The 27885-nt window shown below is 53.3% G+C and overlaps 14 protein-coding genes across 14 annotated transcripts; 9 read left to right on the forward strand and 5 right to left on the reverse strand.

The window, feature by feature from the left end:
- Positions 1-75: 75 nt before the first annotated feature.
- Positions 76-1835, forward strand: SNOG_10389 (hypothetical protein; the record flags this gene model as incomplete). The annotated part of the gene is made up of 4 exons (XM_001800608.1): positions 76-346; positions 412-1094; positions 1150-1442; positions 1559-1835. 4 exons carry the CDS (start codon positions 76-78, stop codon positions 1833-1835), a joined length of 1524 nt encoding a protein of 507 aa, XP_001800660.1.
- A 1281-nt stretch (positions 1836-3116) lies between these two features.
- Positions 3117-4863, forward strand: SNOG_10390 (hypothetical protein; the record flags this gene model as incomplete). Its single annotated transcript, XM_001800609.1, has 2 exons — positions 3117-4745; positions 4795-4863. 2 exons carry the CDS (start codon positions 3117-3119, stop codon positions 4861-4863), a joined length of 1698 nt encoding a protein of 565 aa, XP_001800661.1.
- A 13-nt stretch (positions 4864-4876) lies between these two features.
- Positions 4877-5475, reverse strand: SNOG_10391 (hypothetical protein). The gene is made up of 3 exons (XM_001800610.1): positions 5416-5475; positions 5226-5350; positions 4877-5170 (listed from the first exon to the last, which is right to left on the reverse strand). The coding sequence occupies exons 1-3, from the start codon at positions 5468-5470 to the stop codon at positions 5066-5068; spliced, it is 285 nt and encodes a 94-aa protein (XP_001800662.1). The 5' UTR covers positions 5471-5475; the 3' UTR covers positions 4877-5065.
- Positions 5476-5712: 237 nt separating this feature from the next.
- On the forward strand, positions 5713-7957 carry SNOG_10392 (hypothetical protein; the record flags this gene model as incomplete). The annotated part of the gene is given in 4 exon segments (XM_001800611.1): positions 5713-5844; positions 5862-6276; positions 6339-7083; positions 7306-7957. The coding sequence occupies 4 exon segments, from the start codon at positions 5713-5715 to the stop codon at positions 7955-7957; spliced, it is 1944 nt and encodes a 647-aa protein (XP_001800663.1).
- A 160-nt stretch (positions 7958-8117) lies between these two features.
- On the forward strand, positions 8118-10529 carry SNOG_10393 (hypothetical protein; the record flags this gene model as incomplete). The annotated part of the gene is made up of 4 exons (XM_001800612.1): positions 8118-8532; positions 8614-9142; positions 9230-10002; positions 10056-10529. 4 exons carry the CDS (start codon positions 8118-8120, stop codon positions 10316-10318), a joined length of 1980 nt encoding a protein of 659 aa, XP_001800664.1. The 3' UTR covers positions 10319-10529.
- A 738-nt stretch (positions 10530-11267) lies between these two features.
- SNOG_10394 (hypothetical protein) lies at positions 11268-11734 on the reverse strand (the record flags this gene model as incomplete). Its single annotated transcript, XM_001800613.1, has 3 exons — positions 11268-11340; positions 11387-11517; positions 11573-11734. 3 exons carry the CDS (start codon positions 11732-11734, stop codon positions 11268-11270), a joined length of 366 nt encoding a protein of 121 aa, XP_001800665.1.
- A 2911-nt stretch (positions 11735-14645) lies between these two features.
- SNOG_10395 (hypothetical protein) lies at positions 14646-14884 on the reverse strand (the record flags this gene model as incomplete). The annotated part of the gene is made up of 2 exons (XM_001800614.1): positions 14646-14677; positions 14773-14884. The coding sequence occupies 2 exons, from the start codon at positions 14882-14884 to the stop codon at positions 14646-14648; spliced, it is 144 nt and encodes a 47-aa protein (XP_001800666.1).
- A 751-nt stretch (positions 14885-15635) lies between these two features.
- On the forward strand, positions 15636-17438 carry SNOG_10396 (hypothetical protein; the record flags this gene model as incomplete). Its single annotated transcript, XM_001800615.1, has 3 exons — positions 15636-16549; positions 16592-16834; positions 16886-17438. 3 exons carry the CDS (start codon positions 15636-15638, stop codon positions 17436-17438), a joined length of 1710 nt encoding a protein of 569 aa, XP_001800667.1.
- Positions 17439-18347: 909 nt separating this feature from the next.
- Positions 18348-19378, forward strand: SNOG_10397 (hypothetical protein). The gene is made up of 3 exons (XM_001800616.1): positions 18348-18590; positions 18673-18867; positions 18959-19378. The coding sequence occupies exons 1-3, from the start codon at positions 18386-18388 to the stop codon at positions 19231-19233; spliced, it is 675 nt and encodes a 224-aa protein (XP_001800668.1). The 5' UTR covers positions 18348-18385; the 3' UTR covers positions 19234-19378.
- Positions 19379-19457: 79 nt separating this feature from the next.
- On the reverse strand, positions 19458-20837 carry SNOG_10398 (hypothetical protein; the record flags this gene model as incomplete). Its single annotated transcript, XM_001800617.1, has 1 exon — positions 19458-20837. One exon carries the CDS (start codon positions 20835-20837, stop codon positions 19458-19460), a length of 1380 nt encoding a protein of 459 aa, XP_001800669.1.
- A 120-nt stretch (positions 20838-20957) lies between these two features.
- Positions 20958-23031, forward strand: SNOG_10401 (hypothetical protein; the record flags this gene model as incomplete). Its single annotated transcript, XM_001800618.1, has 4 exons — positions 20958-21107; positions 21194-21954; positions 21988-22239; positions 22326-23031. The coding sequence occupies 4 exons, from the start codon at positions 20958-20960 to the stop codon at positions 23029-23031; spliced, it is 1869 nt and encodes a 622-aa protein (XP_001800670.1).
- On the reverse strand, positions 21982-22181 carry SNOG_10400 (hypothetical protein; the record flags this gene model as incomplete). The annotated part of the gene is made up of 2 exons (XM_001800619.1): positions 21982-22113; positions 22152-22181. 2 exons carry the CDS (start codon positions 22179-22181, stop codon positions 21982-21984), a joined length of 162 nt encoding a protein of 53 aa, XP_001800671.1.
- Positions 23032-23732: 701 nt separating the features above from the next.
- On the forward strand, positions 23733-24206 carry SNOG_10402 (hypothetical protein; the record flags this gene model as incomplete). Its single annotated transcript, XM_001800620.1, has 2 exons — positions 23733-23779; positions 23963-24206. The coding sequence occupies 2 exons, from the start codon at positions 23733-23735 to the stop codon at positions 24204-24206; spliced, it is 291 nt and encodes a 96-aa protein (XP_001800672.1).
- Positions 24207-24991: 785 nt separating this feature from the next.
- SNOG_20110 (hypothetical protein) lies at positions 24992-25627 on the forward strand (the record flags this gene model as incomplete). The annotated part of the gene is made up of 3 exons (XM_001800621.1): positions 24992-25004; positions 25095-25424; positions 25560-25627. The coding sequence occupies 3 exons, from the start codon at positions 24992-24994 to the stop codon at positions 25625-25627; spliced, it is 411 nt and encodes a 136-aa protein (XP_001800673.1).
- Positions 25628-27885: the final 2258 nt, after the last annotated feature.

A 27885-nucleotide genomic window follows, 5' to 3' on the forward strand; every position in this document is an offset into this window, starting at 1 on the left:
TAAAGGTGTTCGCCCTGGCGCAACATTCACTCTGCTAAGACTTCACTATCGGACTTATTTTGCACTTCTGCTGAAATGCATATCACAGAAGAAAAAGCGACCGTAGAGCAACGCACTCACCATGTTGACTTCGCAGAGGCCAAGCAAGCGGCGGAAGAGGAGCATCAACTCACACTACTGCAAGCGATTCGTCAACACCCAAAAGCGATACTCTGGTCGGTGCTATTGTCAACAAGTATCATTATGGAAGGATACGATATTGTTTTGATGAATTCTTTCTTCGCGCAGCCGGCATTTTCAGCGAAGTACGGCACTTTTGATCCTCGCACGGACAAATATCAGGCAAGTTGAGTGTGTACCACTTTTTGTGAGACATGACTAACATTGTATATCCTCGATTTTAGATCTCAGCATCATGGCAGAACGGTCTCGGTAATGCTGTCAGCGTTGGCACAATTGTTGGTGCTTTTGCGAACGGGTACTTTTGCCATAAATTTGGATACCGCCCAGTACTGCTCATGTCGCTGTGCCTAATTTGCGCTTTCATCTTCATCTCTTTCTTCGCCCCAAACCTTCCCGCTTTACTCGTCGGTCAATTTCTGTGCGGTATACCTTGGGGAGTCTTTGCCACCATGGCACCAGCCTACGCCTCAGAGATCTGCCCACTGGCCCTGAGGGGCTATCTCTCCGTCTACGTCAATCTTTGTTGGGCACTTGGGCAGCTTATCTCGGCGGGAGTCCAGTCTGGGTTTTCTGGTAATTCGTCCCAGTGGGCATATCGCATCCCGTTCGCTTTGCAATGGGCCTGGCCTCTGCCACTCTTTGCGATACTGTTTTTCGCGCCGGAATCTCCCTGGCACTATGTTCGAAATGGAGACTACGAAATGGCCGAGAAGATGATAAACCGCCTCGCCTCGCCAAGGCAGCAGCACCTTGCGAAGCAGAAGGTTGCGCTGATGGCTCACACAAACGAGTTGGAGTACGCGCTTGAAGCCAACACGTCCTATTTTCAGTGCTTCAAGGGCATCGATCTGCGCCGTACCGAGATAGCCTGTATGGTCTTCGCTGCACAGCCCTTCTGTGGGAGCGCAATGGTAAGCATACGTTGCAGAATACAAGCAGCACATCACTGACTATAATTGTTGGCAGGGTGGCACACCTACATACTTTTTCGTACAAGCAGGTTTGCCGACTAGCATCTCTTTCAAGATGTCAATCGGTGGTCTAGGCATCGCATCGGTTGGCACCATCATCTCGTGGTTTCTCATGTCATACTTTGGGCGCCGCACTCTGTACCTTTGGGGTCTCGCCGCGTTGTCTGCCATTCTATTTGTGACCGGCATCATTAGTGCTAGTGACCCAAACTCGGTGCCCGGAAATTACGGGCAAGCCAGTATGATGATTGTATGGCTGCTCGTTTACTATCTCACAGTTGGACCGATGTAAGTAGCATCCCTCCCCGCACATGTGGAGCCAATTCTAACCTTATGGCAAGTTGCTACGCCATAATAACCGAGGTCTCGGCCACTCGTCTTCGGAGTAAGAGCGTATGTCTTAGTCGAATCGCCTACTATATCGCGCAGATCGTATGTAATGTCGTCAACCCATACATGTTAAACCCAACTGCCGGCGACTGGAAGGGGAAAACTGGATTTTTCTGGGGCGGATGCGCACTCGTCTTCTTTGTGTGGACTTTTTTCCGACTTCCCGAGACCAAGGGACGTAATTTTGAGGAGCTTGACATTCTGTTCGCCAAAAGAGTTCCTGCACGGGACTTCAAGAAGTTTGAGGTGGATGCATACGCGCAGGATGAGAGTTTGAAGGCGCTAAATTGATTGGCGTCAGCGCGTTCAAAAAGGTCTCTACGGACGGTAGTACATGTTGTTATGGAATGTGCTTGTCATACTCATTATAAGTAGACGTTTTAGCTTGTTTACCTGCTCTATGCCTATTTCGTGAACGTGTCATAACGCTTAACAGCTGCCAGGCCTAATTTAGTTGCTGCATGTCACATGGAATCTATGTAGCTTTAAGCGACGCACAAGTTGGGTCGAACCACTCATGTTCGTGGCTCCGTCACCAGACAGCGGCAAAATTCGTGCCTGCTTTGCATCTACATGACATAAGCTGACAGTATCTAGATTTAAACGTATCATAAGCTTAGCAGACCCTTAACATATACGCAGTTACAAGATGCTCTACCTAGGTCTGTAGAATCTTTGAATATATACAGGCTACGCCATCACCTCTTTTTGTTAGGAAACGGTAGGCAGGAGCTTTGGCAACGCCTGGTATTGTTGCCTATGTGCTGAGATGAGACCAACTGTCTACGAGAAGAATAATCATGAGGCATTGGCATCAAGGCATGCCAAAACAGCTCCTATACTTTGTCCTGATGCAATATGAAATCAAGTAACATTCATAGTGGGGCATTGCACAAGCGCAGCTCGTACGAAGGAAGTTGTTGTGGAGCACTAACACCAGCTCCTTTGTAGATCATCCGCACCATCGGCACGATTGTACATATAGCTACACCTACGGAACGGCTACATCCCGCATCCGAGTCTTTGGCGTAAGCAAGTTGCCGACCCACAATTCAAGAGTGCAGTCTCTCGACATTCGTTAAACTTGTCTTGCCTCGGTTCACCCGTTCCCCGCCTTCTGTCACCTAAGCGACTCCTTCGCCCCCAGATCTCTAACGCAGTACAGTTTAGGGCCCTCCACCTCAAGGCATCGACCAACGTCCGTGCTGGGTTGGCGTACAGTTGGAAAAGATGAACCTCGGCGGCTGTGAAGACACGCAGCTACGTAGATGTCAGCCTTCTCGACAGTGCGTGACCTGGCTACACATAGTTCCGAAAATTGAACATACCGCTGCAGTAAGATCATAAAGTAATGTGTAAATGATGTACGAAGGGCTTACTGACGATGAATAGGCCTAGCGCTTACTTACCGTACATTGATACGCATAGTGTAGAGGGCGCGTACACAGCATTTCCCGCCCTTTCCAAGGCTGAGGATATCCATCAAGAGGTCCTCATCGCGCTTCTGGACTTCGACCATATACCCTTCTCTGAACAAACAAACTACAGCAAGCGTTTGTCCAAATTGCCACGATGGTGATCAAATCGCAATTCAAACTTGACATACCTTGGGTGTCTTTGCCCACATTCGTCTTCGGGTCGCCCACTGCAGAGCTTCCCAAGACGCCCCTTTACATTTCGGCAAACGAGCCGGAGAAGTACAACCTATCAACCCACGACTACCGCCTATATGCTCAGCGTCTGGCTTCTGGATTGAGGCGCTCTGGTCTCAAGCCCGGCGATCGTGTCCTGCTATTCTCTGGTAACACGCTCTTCTTTCCGTCTTTCGTGATGGGCGTGATAATGGCTGAGGGTATTTTCACCGGTGCGAATCCGAGTTACGTAGCGCGAGAGCTCGCATATCAACTCAAGGATTCGGGCGCAAAGTACCTCATCTGCGCTGAAGCTAGTCTGGACACCGGTGTCGCAGCAGCAAAAGAAGCTGGGTTGTCTGCGGACCAGGTTTTCGTTTTTGACGATGGAACTGCTACTTTTGACGGCAAGAATCTGGAAAAAGACAGCGAATTGGGCAAGCTAAGACACTGGACGAAACTCCTCGACTCGCCTGAAAACGGTGCGAAATATCACTGGCCAAACCTCACCACCAAAGAAGAACTCGACCGCATCATTGCGCTCAACTACAGTAGCGGTACCACAGGAGTGGCCAAGGGAGTGATGATAACTCATCGCAACTACGTCTCAAACTGTAGTCAACAAGTCCACATGTCGTCGCAAGAACCCGAGTACTATCAGAGACTGCCCAAGAAACGCTATTTGTGTTTCTTGCCAATGTACCACGCCATGGCCCAAGCCATATTCGCTGTCGGTGCTGCGAAGCAGCGAATACCAGTGTACATGATGGCCAAGTTTGACTTTGTAGAAATGCTCACGTACGTGGCAAAGTACCGCATCACAGACCTCGTCCTAGTACCGCCGGTCGTTGTGGCCATGGCCAAACACCCGGCAACCAAGCAGTTCGATCTTACGTCTGTGGAAAGCGTTGGATCTGGCGCGGCGCCTCTGGGCCGAGAGGTGTGTGAGGAATTTGAGAAACTCTGGCCTGACGGAAGAGTCAATGTCAAGCAAGGGTGGGGCATGACGGAGCTCACGTGCGCGGCAACAGGCTATTCACCAGCGAAGCACTCGAACAGTTTTTCGGTTGGTGAAATGTTGGCGGAATGTGAAGCGAAAATTGTGTTGGACGATGCGGGTAAAGTCGAAGCGCCGCAGGGTGAGAGAGGTGAGATTTGGGTGCGCGGGCCCAACGTTATGAAGGGGTATTGGAACAAGCCGGAGGCTACCAAGGAGACTATCACGCCAGACGGATGGCTTAGGACTGGCGATGTCGCATATGTTGACAAGGATAATCACTTCTTCATCGTCGATCGCAAGAAGGAGCTGATCAAGGTCAAAGGCCTGCAAGTCGCGCCGGCGGAGCTGGAGGCAATGCTGTTGGAGAATGCGGATGTACAAGACGCGGCAGTCATTGGCATTCCGTTCAAAGGCGACGAGGCGCCGCGGGCGTACATTGTGCCCCAGAACCCGGAGAAGGCGACGCCGGAGACTGCGGAAAGTATCAAAAAATGGCTTGCTGAGCGCGTGTCCAAGCACAAGAGGCTAGAAGGTGGTGTTATCTTCCTAGAAGCGATTCCCAAGAATCCTGTAAGTCGGCCTTGAGATTACGGTGAAGTTGGTACTGACTAAGTCACAGTCTGGCAAGATTCTGCGAAAGGAATTAAGGGAGAAGGCAGCTCTGGAGGAGACAAAGGCAAAGTTGTAGCAAGCGCGGGATCAATGTGTAGACAATAATCAGAACAGTATTTTGGGCTCACTCATGCTGGTCCTATGGTGCTGCAACTTTGGGACAAGTGACTGCTGTGATGTGACGGGCTCTGAAGCCGGATTGTGGCGGTGGTATTGGCTGCTGGATATATACATGCAGTCCTCTTTGGGATGTATGTTTCGTCATTTGTGCGTCTCGCTCAATTGCTGCGCTCTCCGCCCTTGGCTGCCCGCAACTCGTCCATCTTCTTCACACGCTCCTTGAACTCGTCGTATTGGCATTTTTCGTACGAGTGCCGTTCGTTCTGCACACTGTGTTAGTGTCTCGTGATGTGCTCCATGTGCACGCTATAGCCGCACCTCGCACTTCCATGGCAAGTAGTACTCGTCGAACCGACACCGGTTCAGCGGGATGAGAAGATGTGCGCACGAGTCTCGGTACGGGAGGGGCAGTCTGGCGGCGCTCATCTCCTCACGGGTGGCCTCTGTGCGGTGCAGTCAGTACCTCATACCCAGGGCCAGTAGCGGGACACAGCGTGGCAGCACTGACTCTTAGGCTCGCCCGTGATGCCGACGGCATGCTTTATCGACTCGGTGACGGTCATGTTTGGGGCTCGTTGTGTCGTGGCTCTTCAATGGCGCGCAGAGGGCTGGCGGGGAGGGGTGTGTGCTGTGTCCTGGCAGGCGCGACGGAAAGTGAAGTGAGGTCGGCAGGGAAGCTCCACGGCCGCCCGAGGCTTGGCGGAAGGAGCGAACGCGAGAACGCGTCTCGACGGCAGCTCACACGCAGTCACGTTGCGCCTTTCCCCACCACCAGCGACGCTCCCCAGCCCACAGGCCCGCCGAAATGCCTCCTGCGCCTGATGGCAAGATATACTCGGCGACGTACAGTAATGTTAGTATTGCGCACCCTGCTATCCTGCTCTGCCTTGCCCGGAACATGCCCGGGGCGCTCGACATGCGCTCGCTTTGCGACAATGTGCTCACCCGCTGCAGGTCCCCGTCTACGAATGCAATGTCAACGGCAACCATGTCATGCGACGGCGCGCCGACGATTGGATCAACGCTACCCACATCCTGAAGGTCGCCGACTACGACAAGCCAGCCCGGACCCGCATCCTGGAGCGCGAGGTGCAGAAAGGCGTGCACGAAAAGGTGCAGGGCGGATATGGAAAGTACCAGGGGACATGGATACCGCTCGAGGAGGGGCGCCATCTTGCAGAGCGCAATGGTGTCCTGCACAAGATGCGCCCCATCTTCGACTATGTGCCTGGGGACAGGAGCCCGCCGCCTGCGCCGAAGCATGCTACGGCTGCTTCAAACAGAATGAAGCCCCCGAGGCAGAGTGCTGCCGCCGCCGCTGCTGCGAGAAACAGCAAAAAGAATGCCTATTCGCTCGAGGCGATCCAGTGTAAGAAGCGCCTCCCGTGGCCTGGCAGTCGTTGTCCAGCGATGCTGACCTTCCTTGAGCAGCATTTGTGACAAACGCATCGCAGCAGTCGCAAGTGAGCGAAGACCCATACGAAGCCTCCCAGACTCGCTCACAGATTTTCCGCGAAGAGACGCCCGACAACGAGACCGTCGTCTCGGAGAGTATGCTAGGTGACCACGACATGCTGGATGCCTCGCAATATTCGACTGGCAGCCGAAAGCGGAAACGGGGTGTAGACCAGATGTCCATGTTGGACCAGCAACACCAAATTTGGGCCGATGCGCTGCTGGACTACTTTATGCTCCTGGACCACGAAGCTGCCTGCGCATGGCCCGAGCCACCACCGAGCATCAATCTAGACCGACCTATTGACGAGAAAGGCCATGCTGCAATGCACTGGGCGGCCGCCATGGGCGACGTGGGCGTGGTCAAAGAGCTAATCCATCGCGGGGCGCGCATCGATGGTCTATCGAACAACCTCGAGACGCCGCTCATGCGCGCTGTCATGTTCACCAACAACTTCGACAAGGAGACGATGCCAAGCATGGTCAAGATCTTCCAGCAAACAGTACACCGGACAGACTGGTTTGGTAGCACAGTCTTCCACCACATCGCAGCCACAACGAGCAGTTCGAACAAGTACGTCTGCGCGAGATGGTATCTGGACTGCATCATCAACAAACTTTCCGAGACCTGGATACCGGAAGAAGTCACTAGGTTACTAAATGCGCAAGATCAGAACGGGGACACGGCAATCATGATCGCTGCGCGCAACGGTGCAAGAAAGTGCGTCCGGAGTCTACTCGGAAGAAGCGTGTCTGTGGACATTCCCAATAAGAAGGGGGAAACTGCCGACGACCTGATTCGAGAGCTGAATCAGCGGCGACGAATGCATGGTCGCACACGGCAAGCATCGTCATCACCATTCGCGCCACCACTGGAACACAGACTGAATGGTCACATAGCAGCGCTGGACGGAGGACCACTACTACCAGTGCCGTTCCCTAGTATGGTTGCTCGAGAGCCGGTTCAATACCGATCGCAGACGGCCTCACATCTCATGACGAAAGTTGCACCGACTCTGTTGGAAAAGTGTGAAGAGTTGGCTGCGGCTTACGAGTCGGAACTGCAAGAGAAGGAAGCCGAGTCATTCGATGCTGAACGTGTGGTGAAGAGGCGGCAAGCAGAACTGGAAGCGGTCCGTAAGCAGGTCGCGGAATTACAAAACATGGGCAACGGCTTGCACATAGATCTCAACGACGACGAAGCAGATGGGCAACAAGAAGAAGAGCTTCGGATGCTGGTGGAGGAAGCCGAGTCACTGTTGGAGATTGAGCAAAAGGCTGAACTACGACGGTTGTGCCATAATACGCCCCAGCCAAACAAGACGAATTCGCCGGTCGACGTTTCAGAAAAACTGAGGCTAGCCCTTTTGCTGCATCGAGCCCAACTGGAGCGGAGAGAGCTGGTTCGAGAAGTCGTGGGCAACTTGTCTGTCGCGGGGATGAGCGAAAAGCAGGGCACGTACAAGAAGCTGATTGCGAAGGCGCTCGGCGAGCGGGAAGAAGACGTCGAGTTGATGCTGCCTGAAATTCTGCAGGAGTTGGAAGAGGCAGAGACGCAGGAGCGGGCCGAGGGACTTGACGGCAGCCCGTTGTAGTCCTGGATGGGGCGTGTACAGCCATCTACTGCTTTCGTGTATTACTTGTACGGATGGATACCTTGGTGACGCTTTTGAGCTGGGGAGAGGGCAGGGCCAATTACGACGAGATATTTCATAATGTATACCCAGTGCCTAGGAGCACGCCATATGCAAGCACATGCTAAAGATAACCAAGGGTGCTGCGAGTCATTTGTACATGTGCATGGTGCAGTCATGTGAAGGGCGATGCCCCACGCCAGAGCGCCATGGCAGGCAGCTAGACTCGTGGGAGCGTCACAAGCGGGAGTTGATAGTTGAGACATGCACTGGACATGCTGGCGGTCGGTCGTGCTCTGAAGGCAGTTTCCCACAAGATGATGATGGTGCCGACTTTGCCGGGGCATGTGTGGAGAGGACGCGCGGTGGAGGTTGGAGGATCTCGGAAGTCTTCGCGCCGCCATTGGAGGACCCTGAATCTGAATCTCACTCGCGCGGCGCCGTAGGGACAGCAGGGGCTGCCGTTGCGACAACCCCAAAGACAGATATCCGCAGTCAGCAGTCAGCAGTCAGCAGCCAGCAGTCCGCAGCCAGCAGTCCGCAGCCCGACTAGCACCGCCTAGGAGAAGTCCATCACCCTCGTGCAGCACAGTCTCCACACCACCCTGCACCCTCAGTCGCTCGCTTTGTCCCCGCCCAACCGCCTTATATGCCTGAGTCCATCCCGCTCAGGTCGAAGAAACCTAAACCAACTCTCCGGCCCGACGACCAGGACAGCGGACGCAGCAGCAGCCCCGTAGTAGTATCTGGCATCAGTTCCCGCCAGCTTTCGCGCACATCGTCGCCCTTTGCCGACCATCCGCGCAAGACAGTGCCCAAGGACCCCGACAGCGACTTTGACGACTGGGATGAACACGACGCGAGCATGCCCTCAGACTTGCGGCCAGAACTGGGCGGGGACCATCGCGCGCCGCTGCTAGGCGCGCATGGCAAGGACGAGGACGAGGGCATCGACGAGGGCATGAGCCGCAGCACACATCACTTCCACGAGAGGGATCCCCAGAGCCAGGCCAAGTTCGAGACAAGGAGAAAGTACACGTATGCCGCCATCACCCTGGCATTGAGCCTGGTCAGCTTCACGGTGCAGACGGAGACGGCCGTGTACATCCAGCACCAGCTCAAGTGGGAGAAGCCATATTGCATGCTGTAAGTCCTGCCACCACCGCCGCCGCCAACTTCGTGTGTCGAGTGATGAGTGATGAGTGATGAGTGCCGAGTGCTGACCGTCCCCAGCTACATGACCCACGGCTCCTGGATCGTCCTCTACCCCGTCATGCTCTTCTTCCTGCGTCTCCAATCATGGTCCACGCCCCTCCCCGTCTTCTGGCGCCGGCACACGCAGCTCTTGCGCCAAATCGCCCTGACCGTCGAGCACCAGACCCTCCACCCCACGCCGCGCCAGCAGCAGAACTCGCCCGTCCCGTACATGGTGAAGATGACCACCTTCATCACCTGCGCGCTGACCCTCGCGGGCGGCAGCTGGTACGTGGCCGTGAACCAGACCACGGCGAGCGATTTGACCGCCATCTACAACTGCAGCGCCTTCTTTGCCTATGCCTTCAGCATCCCCATCCTGCACGAAAAAGTCCGAACAAGCAAGGTCGTCGCCGTGGCAATTGCCATAGCTGGTGTCTTCATCGTTGCATACGGCGACACATCGCCTGCCAAACACGGATCCAAGTCCGGCGGCGGCGCTGGCGGCGACAAAGCACCTCCCAGCCACGAGGCCGAAAACCGCGCTTTCGGCAACTTGGTCATTGGTGTAGGGAGCGTCTTGTACGGGTTTTACGAAGTCTTGTACAAGCGCCTCGCCTGTCCGCCCGAGGGCGCGAGTCCTGGCAAAGGTGTCATCTTCGCCAACATGTTCGGAAGCTTGATCGGCCTCTTCACCCTCAGTGTGCTGTGGATCCCGCTGCCCATTCTACATTACACGGGCTGGGAGGAGTTTGCGCTACCGAGAGGTGAACAAGCGAGCATGATGGCCATTTCGGTGCTGGCCAATGCTAGTAAGTCTTCTCACTCACCAAACTTACAGTGCAGAACCTAATCATACATCCAGCATTCTCTGGATCCTTCCTGGTCCTCATTTCCCTTACCTCGCCCGTTCTATCCTCGGTGGCGGCGCTTCTTACCATTTTCATCGTTGCCATTGTCGACCAGCTTCTTCCGCCGCCGCTCAACTCGCCGCTTACGCCTGCCGCGATCGTTGGTGGTATTTTGATTATTGGCGCATTTATTCTGCTATCATGGGCTACATATAAGGAGATGGACGAGGAGAGGCGGCATAAATTAGAAGAATCACCAAGCGAAATTGAGGATTAGATGCCCTCTATCCCGCTCCGTACCACTGGGTTGGTGCCTTGATCATAAGCTTTACTTTTGTTTACATAGCTTGGGCATATAGCCTCCTTAGCCACATAGGACTGGCTAGAAGGGCATATGGCGGTGGGGAAAATATGCATAGATGGCGCACTGGCGTATATATGGGCACCCAGTGCTCTTGATGGGATCAATAGAACCCTTTTTGTCTTCCTCGACCAAACTGCCCCATGCTCATAGAATGGTTCGCGCCTGTTTTTCCCTATTAGCATCATTCCCAAGGATGATGCGAGGCAAAGCGCAGGACCATCTGGGAATGAATGATGTACAAATACATGTGGCCAGACTTTCTGACACCTGCAAGGAAAATGGTGCTTATGCACGACCACCTAGACAAGAATGGCAGTAGCTTGGTATACATGCAACTTGCGGTTCCAGATGTCTTTGATCTATCAATGAATCTTGCGCAGATGGGAGGCTTCGGCAGAGATTTGCGTAAGCCAGCGTGTTCGGGCTGAAGAGACAATGGACGGAAGGCCCAAGCGTTACTGACAGAGCACTTCTTCAGTGTTGAAAGTGACCACATGTCACATGTTGTTCTAGTGGAGAGCATGTAATGTTGGGGCGATGTGCGGGCCGGACCATAAAACCTCGACGAAGAAGTGCACCACAATAAACATTTGAAACAAGGCTGGTAAATTCCCCGTGTAACGTGTATGCTTCTATCACATCATAGAAAGTAGTTTATGTTCTTGTTATACATTTCAGTCATTGCTTCGTTACATGTTTACATTTAAACAGACCACCGATCAAACTGCCCGTTAGCCCAGAGAGATCCTACAAGAAAAAACCCTCCATGTCTCACAATTGAGAACAATCTAGCTGTGATAACAGAACTTGTTTTTGGTGCGCCTGATGTGTTGTATCCTCCCTATAAGCTCGTACTTGATCCTCAGCCACGCAGGGTGGTAGTGTCTTTGGGCTCCGCAGCCTTAGTGGGTGATGTTACTGGACCGCGTGTGAAGCTAGAACAGTTGGTATGATCCTGAAGTGCAGAGTCAAGTTACTTACTTGTTCCATAGGCTTCCGAGCACTCCGACCTTTCCGTATGAGTCGTGTAGAGATGCTCTCCTCGCCGCGTGCTCTTCATTGTCTGGGCGTTTCAGGGCGTGGAGGTTGGCATATCGCTGGGTGGCAGACGACTAGGGAATGTAAGCATGGAAAAAAGAAATGGCACTATGCATATTGGAAACACACTCTTCGTCGTCCATAAGGAGATCCAGACGCAGAGCCTATTGAGGCATCTGAACCACGGCGATCCGCGTTCTCTTTAGGACTTTCTGGCATGTCTGGGACTGGGTTGTCTCCGAAAACTTTGTGGCTTTGCGATGAGTATTTCTGGTGGAATGGAGAAGGCATTGTTGCAAATTTTCGGACAATTGATTCTTGTGATTGCTGAATGAATCAAAGACAATGGATGATATTGGACTTAAGTACGTCTTTGGAATTTCTTTTGTAGAGAACTTGACGCTCCGTAAACCCTCCCTGCAATGACTGAGCACCTCCGCATTCGATCGTGTGCTCATGAAGCATTACGCAGTTGATAAGTGATCGTACCAATCAAACTGGTGTGGATGTGAACCCCGCACCCCAACCGTGCGGTTGGACCCTGAGATCTCTAGAGAAGACATGAAAGAGCCATCGAGAGCTCTGTAAGCATCTCTCTCATTGGTGCATTCTCTTCCCCAGGCTGACTGTAACCAGAGTTCCTGGTTTTAAAACGCCGCTTGGACCGAACTGCCCAGTAATACGATCTTAGTGGCTTTTGGCTTTCATCAATATGCTGCTGACAATCTGGCCATATTGTGGAAATCACTAGAAATCGACCCACTGTGGATTGCTGGCTCCAGGTCAACCTGCGTTAATGCCTGGGTATTCATCAAGTTGGAGGAACGAGGCCAGTATGCAGGCACGATCGAGCTAGAGTTTGGACGTTGCTGGTTCGGGGTAACAGAATGCCGCTGCTAGTTCCAACAAATCATGAAAGGCTGGCGATGTTCCGAGTGGTGACGGTGAGGATGGTCATTATCTGATGGGCAGGCCTGCACCGTCACGATTCGTGGCTTGCATGGCTTGACGGTAAAGCTCTTTGATGATGCCTTGATGTGCCTTAGGCATGGCATGTGCAAAGCCTGCCTCTGTCGTAGCCATCAGTGCCGCCTTCGAGAGAGAAACCTGAGTGTGGAGTGCCAGGTGACGTCAGACTGGTGATACTTGACACTCTGCTTCCTGCACAACCGCACCATGACCCTGACGATCATGCTCAGCATGAAGTCTTGTCAAAGCTTGACGTCATGGAGGCTTATGGCTTAGTCACACAACTGGGATGTCGCATCACGTGCTTGATACAGTGACGTCCGTGCCTCGCTAAAGCTGCCCTAGTCCGGAGCCGTTGTTTTGCCGCTCCGGAGAGAGTTTTCTTTGGAAAACGAATCTGCTGCCTCAATTACATCCTCCTTCACACCATCGCGCCCCAATATCGATCACAGACGCAAGACTCCACAAAAGAGGCAAAGTATGGCGAGTGATTCGAAACGTAGGCGGGAAGCGAGTTCTACTTGACGCCTTGAGGCTCCCACAGGTCGGGCATCAAGGCTACAGGGACAGCACGTATCTCCTGCATCGGAGTCGCCTCTCAAACGCGAGATGGTTTCCGCATTGTTCCCAGAGCTTGCTTCGGGGACACTTCCGTGGATAGCTCAAGGTGCGATCTTCAGATGAGCTAAACCTCCGTCGAAATCATATTTGCACTGCCTCAGCCCACCTCGCCATCAAGCCGCCTGCGCTTTGAACACTGTCCGCTTCAACGCAACAGCTGCAGCAACATAGGTATGTTGGTCTCTCTTTCTCTCATCCCTCACCCCTGTCCAACATGATGAAAATCAATACAACATAAGCATAGTTCATCTTAGGTTTACTAGACCAATGAGGAACCAACAAGCATTGTCTTTCGCTCCTATCTGATTTACACCGCCCTTGTTACCAAATACAGTCAATCATGCGGCATGCAAGATTACTGACCCGAATACAGACGCAACACGAATGCCTTGAATCAAGCCACTGTAGAGTAAGAGGTAAGTGGCGGTATGCCAGACCTCTGTGCTGGAAAGGCGTCGGCATGATACAATCTCCGCTCCCGCTCCGGTACAACGCTCCGGTATATCGTGGGAAGGCGGCCGCTGACGCAAACTGTATCACTCAGGGTCCATCAAATGAGCGGCACTGTTACACGTTGCAGTGTGATGTATGCAGGTGACCCGATTCTCTTGGCATATCCTTGCCGCTAGACTCGACAATTTCACACAGCCCACACTCAGCATGTTGCATTGTGGCTCCAAATCATGCAAATTCTAACACAGTGAAAAATGATACTGCACTCTGTACATCGAAGATAGGGTAAACCTTGATAAGACCGGGGAAGGGCCGCCCGCTGTGCCCTTAGCCGACGTTTGTGTCAATCAACTGTAATTGCGTGCCCGGTGCTGACCAACGGGGAGCGCTCGATGGTGTTGGCCTTCGCCATAATAAGCCGCGGCAGGTTTTCGGGTGCGGACGATAAGCAGGTTCAAAACCGCCGTCAGAAGCGCCAGGTCAAGGATCAGCGGCGCTGTCGAGCCGCTCCTCCCTCAGCGCACATCGCTTCCTCTTCAGTGCCGATTTACAGGGACCGTCTCCTGAGTAGTATTTGCATTTCGCCGACCGGGACGCGAATGCCTGCATTTACGAACGCGAAGGCTTTTTAGAAGGGGATACGAGACCGCTAGGTTCTTCTAGTGATACTGGAAGATTGTGATAAGAAAGCACCCGTCCCTTCGTCCCCGGCAAACGACCTTTTTTGACCAATACCTCTTTTGACCGGTCTAACTTCGGTGCTATTGGTCAAGTCGGTGTGAACGGCCCACAGTATGCGTTGGCAGCCAAGCACGTCCATCCGGTGAGACTCAGCACAGCCGCCCACTTTTCAATTCTGCCCAAACCCCCCTCCTCCCTCATCTTTTCAACACACAACGACTAGATTCGACGACCACTATTCCACGCGCAAAGTACTTGTCACCACTACTTGCGTCGATACAACTCAATACAACAACAATTTCCACAAAAATAAACAGGAGCAACCGCTCAGAATGACAATTCGGAGTCCAATTGGAGCCCTACCCAGGTACTTACCCAATGGTTTTTTCCCAACGCGTTTGCTTGCTTGATTCCGCATTTGTTTTACTACCACGCCAGCATGTATTGCGAAAGTCATGTGTCTCCTTCAGTCAAAATTTCATTTGTTCTTCGCCACTTTAGCAGCCCAGGCTACACAGGATCAACCAAGGAATGCCACAGGACAAACTCCACAGGATGACCACACGACATGGACCCACATAGGATACTCTCTTTCTGTTTCTAACCTTGGATTCCTGGTTTCTGGGAGGGGCCCTTGCCCTTGAGCACGACAAAACTGTTCGAAGGATCAATAGCCGTGCTGCTCAAGCCGTGCTTGTAGACTCGCGACATAGACATGTCGACATGGCGATATCGAAGCTTCAATTAAGTTCTCGATGCCCGTGCCCATCCAAGGATATACGATAGAAGTATGATCATCATCAGCCTGGTTACGTTTCCCCGTATTCTACCAACATTCAAGCCACATGGACCTCATAGTCAGCTGTGGCGAAGTCGTTCAATCATGTTCTTGTTCGACTGAAACCAGCATCGCGAAATGTACACCGTACACTGGATTCTGCCCTGAGCTGCCTACGCCTGGATGAATCTGAAGTCTATAAGACTCACCGCAGGACTCTCCACAGGACCAGACCATGAGGACGCCGAACAGGATGTTGCTGGTGCAACGAGGCCTACCTACGGTCATTTGGAATTTGGACTCATTGGATGACCAAGTACGTACAGTAGGCTGACAACTGCCTATCCTGATATTTGCATTGATCACAAACTAACTTGTAGCGTGTGACAAGGTAGAGATGGATGTGAGTGTATGACAACTGCATTCTCGAGGTACATCCCTGGCCACTTATCTATTGACACCGGTTCCTATTCTGGCCACTATTGGACCGCCTTCTCTTTGGAAAGGTTGACTTGAATCCTGGATAACAATCCCTACGACGAAGGCATCCGCCAGGGTGTGGAATTCACCATGACTCTAGAACCGATGGAACAGACGTGCCCTTTCGATAGACACGTCCCTCGGCGTAGAATCATTCCTAGGTGCGCTCCACCCTCTTCACTTACATAGCTGTCCTGAAGCTAATCAATCATGTGTGCAGGTCTTGGCACTGGGGCCCTGGGTACTAACGTGGCGCTTTCTTTCTTTGCTTTCAATTTACCTCTAAATGAGGTTTACCTTGGTTTTGTATTGGCACTAACCCCTGTTATCAGCGACTCTTTCTTCGACTCACCACCGGAGTTTGTGTCTTGCATATCAACAATCGCCGACTGGCGAAAGGATATTCCCACACCCATTGTCTCCGAGGAGGACTTCTTCTGCTCTTCGGACTTGCAGGACATGAGCGGCTCAGACGCTATTTCTGAGTGCAGCATGGACAGTGCATACCAAAGCCAGAGTGGAGCCAGCCAGCGCGGAATAAGGAAGTCAGATGGACACACACAGGACAACCGTTCCCGGTTGAACACGCAATTCGTTAGCAGCGAGATGTACTCACCATCGATGAGCTCGGACAACTACAATGCATTCACGGACCAGGCACTGGACATGAGCCACATGCGACCATCAACCGGCGCTTGGGAGACACCGGAGGACTCGCTCGTATATGCTAATTACTCTGCTGGGCAGGATTTTTCTACCTATGCTACCACTAACGTCACTCGATTCACACCCACATCGAACGTCGGTGTATCGTCGCCATGGGTTGCTGATGCACCCTTCCACAACGACCAATTCAGCTTTACATACCCCACTCAGAGCCCTGCTGAGCTCATGTTTAGTGCTCCTGCACCCTCTCAACGGCAATGGAGCAACAGCCATTTCGAGTCTGTTGAACGTCCCAATGCTGTTCGCAGCTCCTCATCATACACTCTCCCCCAAGATTCACGGCGGACATCTGCACATGAAGCAAACTTTGGTGCCTTCGTTGCAACCCCCACAAGCACGACCAGTGCCCACTTCCCTCAGAGTGTTGAATTTGATCAGACTAGGCTCCTGGATAATAGGTACGATTCATTGTACATGTCCTTCCCGCGTTGGCCTAACAGAATCAGGAACGAGAATGAGGACGCTGTCTCCACGTCCAACCCCACTCACATGCTCGAGGAGAACGACGAGACACTGTCTGTCTCCGACGCCGCTGAGATCAAGCTTGAGGAGGAACGCACGAAGGTTGCCCGCAGCCACCCCCTCTACCAACAATTGCCCGACAAGGACGGCAAGTACCACTGCCCCGAGGAGGGCAAGGCTGGTTGCACCCACAAGCCTACACCTCTGAAGTGCAACTACGAGTAAGTCAAGATTATGATTCACCAAAAGCACTGCTTCTAACAACAGTCTAGCAAGTATGTGGACTCGCACTTGAAGCCCTTCCGTTGCAACAAGAAGACCTGTATCGGAGTTCAATTCTCTTCCACTGCCTGTCTTCTGCGCCACGAGCGTGAGGCTCACGGAATGCATGGTCATGGTGCCCGGCCTCACTTGTGTCACTTCCGCGACTGCGAGCGTGCTGTCCCAGGTCACGGCTTCCCCCGCCGCTACAACCTCTTTGACCACATGAAGCGTGTTCACCAGTACGATGGCCCGACTACTGAGCCTTCGCCTCCCACCATGGCCGGTCAATCCCAGCGCAAGCCCGTCAGCCGTAAGCGCAAGGCTTCAGCCGAGGAGACTGGTGAGAAGCGACACAAGGTTGTCAAGATCACAGCGGAGCAACAGCGCCAGCAAGCACGTGACCAACTCGCTCAGCAGTTCCTGAGCAAGAAGCAGCAGATCATCGACATTCTCAGCAACTTGAGCAACCCCAATGATTTGCGCGACGACCTTCAGCTCACCAAGGAGGTGGTCGGGCTGCACGACATTTGCGCCAAGTTCCGCGAGAACTATGGTGGCTGAATGAATCCATGTCACTGTGGACTCCGTCTGCTTTGACACCTGGTAAAGGTTTGTCACAATCACCCGGATTGTACCTGGAATTATACTGGATGGATATACATGCCTCCTGCATGTTGATTTTACTGCGTTGCCCTGGATGGATTCCCGCAAACCAGCGGATGAAAATGGCCACACCTCCACTTGCCCAATGGATGGATGCCTCTTCCCGGATGACCACCGACATGGCTGTCCCAAGCCAAGGAGATGTCCCAGCCGTGGACGGAATTGCCGGATACCCTGATCGATCGCGTGGCGTGACGACAGGGATGCCCACGGGCGAAAGGACTTCGGTCCGACTCATTGCAAGAGGAATTGGCATGAGTATGCTTGTTGTTGATGTACTAGATTGATCATTTGGTCCACTGTAGACCGTGTTTGTCATTGGTAATTGTATTTCGTTTGTTTACTAGAAGAAAGAAGAAGATTGTAGGTCGAGCCGCACGACCATGACTGTCTCAGCTGCTCGTCAAACATGCTATTGGCGGATGGTTGGTCGTGGGCTGGAGACCATTTCATTGTAACTAGAATAGACGCTGTCTCAACACATTAGCGCATATGTTCTTGCTGCGCCGACTACATCTGTGATCTATAAGCAATACTGGTGAAAACATTGCATCCATCCGTTCCGACGGGGGATTGTGTTGCTTCGCAACCACCATTACACTCAATGAGACGGCAAAGGTCGGCAGTCTCCTAATGGGAAATTCCAAATAAATCCATCACCGGCCATGACGTAGCTTTCACGCCCCACTTGCCCACGAGTTCCGCGCAACGTTCTGTCGGTGCTACCCAGCACGGCTTGAGCCGAGGTAGTACATTGAATCTGCTGTGAAAGACGCTGTGTCGTGTGTGACTTTGTAAGCTGGCAGCGGGCTAGAATCCAACGTCCTTGGGGCTCTTCACATGACATGATTCGAGCAGCGAGCACAGCCCCGCGACGCATCCTTGCGACGAGTTTGCGCATCAAACATAAACACCTGACACCACCTCTCACTACTCGACTTTGTGTAGCTATTGTAACTCCCACTACGCGAACGTATACACGGCTGCGACGAGCAACATACGCAACCATGTCTTCCGCAACTTCCTTCTTCGACTTTAAGCCCGCGGACAGTACGTTGCTCTCCCAGCAGCAAACACCCCGCCCGCACATCCGCGCCCTTGTACAGGTCACCCCGCTAACATGATGTAATAGAGAAGGGCCAACCCTACGACCTGGCCAAGCTGAACAACAAAGTCGTCCTCGTCGTCAACACAGCCTCCAAGTGCGGCTTCACACCGCAATTCGCCGGCCTCGAGAAGCTGTACAAGGACCTGAAGGCGCAATACCCGGATGACTTTGAGATACTCGGATTCCCTTGCAACCAGTTTGGCGGACAGGATCCTGGATGTGAGTGTCCCCTGCCCTTCTCCCCCTCACAGCGGGCTAGGCTAGGCTAGGTCAGGTCAGGTCAGGTCAGTCACTAATACATGGCACCCAGCAAACGACGAGATCCAATCCTTTTGCCAGGTCAACTACGGCGTGTCCTTCCCCGTGCTCGGCAAAGTGGACGTCAACGGCGACAAGGCAGACCCGGCGTTTGAGTGGCTGAAGAACGAGAAGCCCGGGCTCATGGGGCTCAAGCGCGTCAAGTGGAACTTTGAAAAGTTCTTGATTGGCCGCGATGGAAAGGTCAAGGGACGGTGGGCTAGCACGAAGAAGCCCGAGGATCTGAAGGCGGATATTGAGAAGGAGATCAAGGCGGGAAAGGCTTAGAGGGTGGAATAGGACGGACATGAAGGCTGTTGGAGAGGGAGGAAGAAGTGTGATACCATAGCGATCGTCAAGAGATGTTGATGCTAGATTGGAACGTGATTTCCATGGAATGCAAGAAGCTCTCAGAATTGTTTTTGTTCGTTAATCGTGTCTAGTGCTATTGTCATGTACGCCCGCGCACAGGAGATCTATGTCGGACCTAGGCCCACTCTCGCCGTGCACGCTCAATCAAAGGGCACCCTCCTCAATGCCTTTCCAACGCCCATCTTCCTCTCCTCTCCCTCTGCGCCAACCGCTGCTGGGACTCTGATTCCACAACAGTCTCCCCATCCCGCGTTCGCATGTACGTGTCTCTTCCCTGCCTCGTCATCAAACACCTTTACCTCTCCACCCTCCACTTCCTGCTCTTCGGGCTCAACACCGGCCTCGTCCTCTGTGCTCATGCCCTCTACCGGCTTGACCAACGACCCAAACAAGAAGTGCTGCATGACGGGCAGCTTCTCGAGAATCTCCTTGCGGAACATCTTCCTCATGCCGCCCTCAATCTTGGCCCAGTTCTTGGCTGCGCTGACGTCGTCGAGCATGGGACTGTGCCAGCGCAGACCGTCGACGTTTTTGACGCTGTTGACGAAGGCAATCTGGTCTAGGTAGAGGTACTCTTTGCCCTCTTCCTCCAAGACCAGGGCGTTGTGTATGGATTTTGGGGTAATGTACGGGTGGTGCAGGAGCTGTGCGGCGCCGAACAGGAACGGGAGGAATTGGTAGTCGTCGAGGCCCCAGACGCCGTGGGAGCCAGCGGGTTCGAGGTAGTAGCTTGACTGGATCTTGCGCATGACGCGCAGATAGGCAGGAAGGACGGTGAGGGCGAGGGCGGGGAAGGTGGAGGGCGGAAGGAGCGACAGGCGGTTCAGGCACAGGAGCCAGAGGAAGAAGTTGAGCTCGTGGCCGGAGCCGTAGTCAATGCGGCGCTTGTTTCCGAACGAGTGGGCGAGGTAGGTGGATATCTCGTCGACTTGCGGTTGGTCTGTGAGGCCGAGCTGTGCGTGCCATGATGGCAATGCCTTGTCCACCTCATCCAGATAGGTGCGGAAGACGGGGTTGCCGAAGCGCGAGCCCGTGTCTTCGGGTGGGCATCGCTCCAGTATCGCCTCTGCTTGCGCTAGTACGTCGACGACCTTGTCCACGACGCCGGTCCTCTCGGCAGGCTTGATACTCGATACCGCTCGGTCACGGACCGAGTCTGCGATGCCAAACACGAAGGCCTCGACGAGAGTGCATGTTTCGCTTTTCAGAAACCAGCTGGATGGTCTTCCGGGACTCAATATGCGCCTCGACGGCCGCGTGTACTCGTGTCCCCTCGAGCTGCGGCGGCCGCTGGTAGGGTAGGTGTGGGCGGGGGCGGGGCCGACGGCGCGTCGCGTGTCGAAGCGCGTTTGCGGGGGACGAGCTTCGGTAGCTTGCTGCTGAGGTCTGGTGGGCGGTGAAAGGCAGCTCCCGGTTGTGTCATTGCGTCTTGTGGGCCTCGGGTTGTGTGTTGCTGCATGGAGCTTCTTGGTGCCTGTCGCGGACAGAGGGGCCCAGCAAGGTCCACGGTGATTGGTCATAGTTTGCCAAACGCCATGTGTGACGTCTGAACTTCACCCAGGCCCGGACATTTGGTCATCTAGTCCAGCAACACATTCACATTCACCTTCACATCCACATTCACAACACGGCAAACAAGCATGTCGACAAGAACCCAATCACCCACAGGCTTCCCCGATCCCACTTCCATCAACCTCAACCGGCTGTTGTCGAGGCTGGACCGAATAGTGCTAGCAGAGCCCACGCCACAGCTGCGCAAGTCGAGTTACGAGCGGGCACGCGTCAGTGCTGTACGTGTGCCTCTCGCCTCTCCATGTTGACAGACTTGTACTCTCAGTCTGTGTCATAAGTTCCCAGTCTCTAACACAGGACACAGAACATTGAGCATGCGCGCACACTCCTCCTCAGTCTCGAACATTCCGCGTCCACCATCCCCTCCAAATCCAAAAAGCATGCGCTGCAAGCAGACCTGCAGCAGAAGCGAGAGCTCATCAAGCAGCTCAACCAGCGGATATACGAGCTCAACCAGCTCGACGACACAGAGTCGGAAGCCTCGATCGACTCAGACGAAGAAGACGCAGACCAATTCCCGTCGTACGCCCCACGACTGCACGCAGATGCGGGGAGAGACGTGACCACATCAAGCGAAGGCAATGAAGCGCTCCTGAACGCTGCAGAGAACTTCACCTCGTCCATCCGGCGGAGAGGCAAGGCGGACGAGGCGCAAGGAGCGCAAGGAGCGCAAGGAGCGCAGACAGCCAGCGGAAACTCCCTGTTCGGATCAAAGGCCGCGGCTACAACTGGCGACCCGAATCTACCCAAAACAGAAGCGCTTCTCTCACACAATCGCAACGAGCAGGAGACGCTGACTTCGAGCCTTCTCGAGATGGCCAAACAGCTCAAGCAGCAGTCGGTGCACTTTGGCCAGACGCTGGAAGGCGACAAGGGCGTACTAGACCGCGCCATATCAGGGCTGGACAAGAACCAGCTAGGCATGGATGCCGCGAGCCGAAGGATGGGCACCTTGAGGAAGATGACCGAGGGCAAAGGCTGGTTTGCCAGACTGAAGCTATACGGCCTCATCTTCGGCCTGTGGCTCCTCGCATTTGTAATCGTCTTTGTTGGGCCCAAGATTAGGTTCTGAAGCAGCCAGCCCCAATCACTTCAAAGCCATGTATCGAATGTGCCATACGCACTCATGTCCATAGATGGGTACATGGCAGCGCCGGCAGGCCAGCGATCTGGACCCTGCGCCATCTCGGATGCTTGCATTAGCGCCGATGGTCTCTTGTGGAGCTACAGCTTGACAGCGACAACACATCACAAAGCATCACTTCCCACTCAATCGCATCTCCAACTCCCATTGTTTCTGCTGTCGCATCGCCATGGCCGCCATGGAGATGTTTTCGTTGGGCTCGCGCTGTACGTCCATGACCCAGACCACGTCCAATTGAGCTTTGTAGCGACTAACACGCCTCTGTAGCCCTCAACCACGCCTCCAATGACACAGAAGCCGAATATGATCGTCTGCGTGACCTCGCTCGCCAAGAGGCCGGCAAGCGCAGCTCCTGCTTCGACCGCGCCCACCAGGCCTACGAGTCCGGCGACGGCGCGCGCGCCCACGAACTCAGCGAAGAAGGCAAGCAACATGCCGCCAAAATGGAACAATACAACCGCCAAGCGCGAGACTATATTTTCCGCGCCAATAACGAGTCTGGACGCGTCGCGGGCGATACCATTGACTTGCACGGCCTGTTTGTCGAAGAAGCCGAAGACGTCCTAGAAGAGCGCATCAAGGCAGGCAGGCAGCGCGGAGAGACCCATCTGCATGTTATTGTTGGCAAAGGCAATCATTCTCCAGGCCACATTCAAAAGATCAAGCCCCGAGTAGAGCAAGTCTGCCGAGAGCTAGGTCTACAATACAAAACAGAAGCCAATGAGGGACGCATCTACGTGAACCTTCAAGGTGGAAGCGTCGATCACATGCCACCCGCACCCCAAGCGCCCAACTATGGTGGCTATCCTGGCGGTCATGGTGGTCAGCAACACGGTGGACAGCAACATGGCGGTCAACAGCACCACGGTGGGCAGCAGCATGGCGGACAACACCAACAGCAGAACCAGAACCAGAACGGCAACGACGAGATCGAACAGATGGTCAAGAAGGGCTTGCCCAAGTTGCTCAAGAAGTTGGGATGTTGTACGGTTATGTGAGGGGCCTAGCGTGCCAAATTTTGGACATGTTGGAACGAACGCATGTCATGTGATGATACCCGCTGATGAGGACTTGTTTATAGTTGATTATATAGTGTATTTATGGAATGTGCTTGGTTTCACTCCGAGCCGTGTCCCATGAGCTCCGTCCAGCTTTCAGTCTGGTCCCAAGCTGTGGCTGTATAAGCTCCGGCAAATGCTCTTAGCTCCCGTTCCGCCGCTCTAGGAGAGGGTGCTAGAGAGACTCGCTCCCAAGCTGCGGGATAAGTCGGATATTAATGATGCAGCAAGACTGCTACAATGGGATGAAGTGGGCAGCAAAACCGTCAAAGTTCAGCATCGTATACCTTCAGGAGACTCTGTCCATTTTGCTAAGATGCGGAAAGATGATGCCAACAGTAAGAGGCTAGGCCATACTTCAGGAGACTGCACAGTCACTCGGACGTGAGTGTGGATATGTTGGTCGAAGTATGGCTGTGATAGACTATGGTCCGCTACCATGCGAAGCTCATGCACCTTCGGCACCACAATCAACCACAGATTCCCAAAAGCAAGTACCGAGCATACTCCCGTTAGTACCGGCTATTAGTAGCGTACTCGTTGTCCGCTGCTGCTCGCTGACCTTTCTCCAAGTTTGATCCCAATGCTACATCGCTAAAATCCTCCTCACATATGCTTCATTTCCCATATCCTTCTTCACTATGGGTGAGGCTCAAAGTCTGAACGTCAATAGAGGCGCCCGGTCAAAGTGCGCTTCACCACCGCCCACTTTGCAACGACGGAATTTCCAAGATGCAAAGTCTGTTCCAACCGAACGACCTTCGAACCCATCTCAAAGCGCACAGGATTATAGCGATGAATATACCAAAGCGGTATATGGTTTACAAGGGATATCTCCGCACCACCTCCAGCGAGGGTATCAAGCCTTCAGATCCGCGAGCTTGAGTGTCGATAACGGCGCCGCGATGAAGACCAAGTCGGCTCCCAAGAAGCCAAAAGCATTGGGCCGCAGTCAGAGCGTTGCTAATATTGAGCGCAACTCTCCCCTCGTCGACGTACCCTATCGCTTCGCATGTGATGAGCCCGTCGTCGGCAAAAACGTACACGTGCCTGAGAAAGTTGCGGATGAGTACCAGCGCACGGCAAATGAAGTTGGGTTGGCCCCAGTTGGGTAAGTAGATCTGTCTATGTAGTTGGTCAAATCTGATGTATCATGTGTAGATCTGTGACTGGACGCCAGGAAGCTATTCGCAAATCAGTGCGATGGGCAGGTGCACAAGAGAGCGATGCGAACAAGGACCTGCGATTACCGCGAATTACGCACAGAACTACTGTATCTGCAGCTCGGAGGGGAGAGGCTCCAGAAAGGATCTCGCATTCGATCGGCGGACTGCCGTCAGTCCAATCACCACCGGATAAGGCTACTACGAATCCACTTGCTCATGCAAGCACTCGTGGGACAAAGCTCGATCGGCAAGTTTTCCACACATTTTGTGATGTTAACATGGCTGACTGTTCACCGCAGGACCTTGTCAGTACCCATCAGATCTGAAAGCGTGCCAGTCAAAAAGCGCAACATCGAGCAAGATGTAAATGTTGAGGCAGTGGTGAAGAAAGCGCCGCAGGTCATATCGACGTCTCGACGGCGTCTCAAACCGTTGACTGAGGTACTTTCCCGTCCAGAACCTACATCAGAGAAGAAACCCTCACGACCGATCGTAAAATCAAGGTCAGCTCTGCTTGTACAGAGTATTGTTCGCGATCATGGGCATTTATACTCTCAGCTTCAGGTTCCTCCGCGTATCGAATCTCCATTGCCTACACGGACTGAATCTCCGCAGCCCGTTACAAGAGGTACGGACATGAGCAACCGCAGTGTAAGAGCCGACGCAGTATCAATGCCAGTTCAACGAGCAGCCTATGCGGCAAATTCGACCGAGTCGCTGATGGTTCCGAAAGAATGGTTAAAACGGGTAAGCATATTCAGTAGTGAATCTCCAAGGAACAGCGTACTGACTGCTCAAAGGGAAACTCAATCTCACCGGAATACTGTGACATTCCAGACCAAGCTTCGCCACAGCGTGGACGCACACCACTTCACACAAAGGCAGGACAAAAGGTTGAAGAAATATACGCAACCATCGACCTCAAAACTGCCGACAAAGTAACACTTGCTGCTGTGTTAGCTGATGCTCTAATGGTTGAAGCAGCTCCATCGAAGAAATCTTTCAAAAAGAGGCTTGGAGGTTCTCTTGGGCGCGCCAAAGGCATATCCATGCGCTCAGTCGCTGGTCTCTATGGCTCAATGAAGAGCCTGATGGATCGAGAGGTTGAGACAACTCCCGATTTGACATTGCAGATCACAGTCGCGGAACCACAAGAGGACTCTTTCGGTGAGAGCACATTAGCGGCACTCGATAAGGCTCAATCGAAACACGCAATAACCGTTCCTTCACCCACTCCCTAGCACTCTCCCGAGTAGCGATCGAATGCGGCAGACTTGTATAGCGAAATAAGAGTGGTTCCAGTGCTCAGCATTCTCAGAGACAGTGCGCACGAATTTTTCCAGTACCTGCTGGCGTTCGATGTCGCATAGGGGAAGCACAAAACAGCCAAGCTATACGGATACTGCAAATGTGGTGTCTGGCGTGTGGCACGAGGGACCAGGCAATAACCCCTTGCAGACACGACGCTCTTGAGGAGGTGTTTGGGAAAGACTTGGACCTTCTGAACCGACACAACACCACGGAGGATAACCGCGCGGTCGGTAGCTATGACGCACAAGGGAAGAGTCAAAGTAGCAAACGCTCCATCTCGCCTCGCGCGCGTGTGGCATGACCCAGAACCATCTTCGCTGTGACTTGAGAAACGTGGTTAACGTTCGAATTTTGTTGAGGTGGCATCCAAAGCACGCGACCGCCGCACATGTCTTGATGATGTCGGTACCACCAAGGTGTTACATATGCGACCACTCGAATTAAGCAGGTGTATAGTCAAACCTTGGTTCTCGACAACGTCGATCTGAGACCCCTTGTCGAACAGTCGCCCCGAGCTACGCAGGAAGTAGCTCGTGCTTGCCGTGGTGTGTTGTTCTCCAGGGTGACGTCGTATATCCTGCCTCCGGGAAGGATGCATCGTGGCAGTCGAGCGAGCACAGCGCATGACCAACTGCTTCGGGCGTAACGGTTTGAGTCAAATGCTGATTCGACGCAGAGGCGCTTGAAAAGCGGACCGGTTGGGAGCCGACAAGATGTCGCATCGGTGAAGTTACTCTGTGGAGATCTTGACGCTAGCATCTACCCCAGGTTGTTCCGCGCATGCCGATCATTCCTGGCATTCCAATTACCAGAGATCGAGCTCGAGCTTGAGGTCAAATACGGAGGGAATGAAGAGCCGCAGAGATACCCGGTAGCTGGGTACCGCAGTCTGGGGCCGTTCGATATTGTGCAACAGATGGCAGATAACAGCACAGCGCTAGATGTTCCGTCGACAATGCACAGTTTCGATGCAAGGGCGAGATGGATGGGATGACGTCGATAGTGTGAGGGCGGACTTGTGACCATGAGCTACCGTGGTGCGCACGAGGCTATTGGCAGCCAGCTTGGAGCAGTGGAGCGGACAAGGCGAGGGTGTTGTGAAGAGATCCATGAGTAGGTGGCTTGTGACCGAGTAGAGTTTGTTTCTGCATGTCTGTCGTGCTAGCGGCCATGGGTGGTCGTAGAGTGGATGCGCATTCCGAGTCAACATGTAAACGTTATGCTTATATAATGGGCCGATTTACTTCACTGGTGAGACTACCTTCAAACCCTAAGCACTTGAGGAATGTAGTCAGGCTCTCTATTGAGGCAAACCTCGCCGGACATGTTCGCATCTCCCCTCGAGACTTTGTTCTTGTTTGACTTGAAGCTCTGGTTGCAAGATACACTTCGAATTATGTCCACGATATCCCCGGTCAGTGTTGTTATTTACCCCGCAAAGAAACCTGAACCAGTCTAGCGCAGGACATGTACCTCGTGTCATGCACAGCAGATCAACCTTCACACAGCTCCATCATTGGTATAATCAGGCACGGAACAACCTGCATCTCCGGTCACTCCTTCCAAGCGTCTTCATCGTCGTTGCATCTCCAACCCCTAATACGGCAGGTCCAGTGTACTACCCAAGCACCCGCCAATTCGCCTGCTGCCGCCCGACACTCTGCAATGGATGCACTCGTGACGACCTGTAAGATTATTGCCATTCCGACCAAAGCATCACTAGGCAGACTGTTATTCACGATGATGTTCAAACCGGGAAGCAAGGGCTAAGCACCTTAGTTTAGTCGACTATATAGGACAGTCATGGCTCTCCGGTTCATAATGCTTCACTACCAGTTTCTTCCCGTCATGCCGGCAACTAATCACATTCCTACATACTTGCATCCTTCTGTGGACTAGCTTCCTTGCAATGGGGGGAACGCAGTGCCCCTTAAGAGGGCCGATAGTTGGCCCGGGTTATAAGGGCCAGCAATGTGCAGCGTTCCCGATAACAGCTGGACAGCAAGACCTGACGCTTGCTGGGACAAGCATGTAAATCTCCTACAGCGAAGACCTTCAAGATCTCAAGTTTCGGGCTGAGTGGCAAACTGGTATGTACCACCCCCTTCTTCGACCGTAATGCATGCATTACATGGCATCAGCTAACAGAGAAGACTCTCGACTCCATGTCATCATATATGACAAGGATGAGCAAGTCTACCAAGTGCCTGAATCCGTTGTACCAAGGCCATCTGGATCTGCTAGCTCTAGTGCATCACTCCTGGACGTGTCCATCGAAGAAGAACCATTCTCGTTTACAGTCACTCGGAAAAGCAAT

The sequence above is a fragment of the Parastagonospora nodorum genome, assembly GCF_000146915.1.
Source record: "Parastagonospora nodorum SN15 chromosome Unknown scaffold_17, whole genome shotgun sequence".
NCBI lineage: Eukaryota > Fungi > Ascomycota > Dothideomycetes > Pleosporales > Phaeosphaeriaceae > Parastagonospora > Parastagonospora nodorum.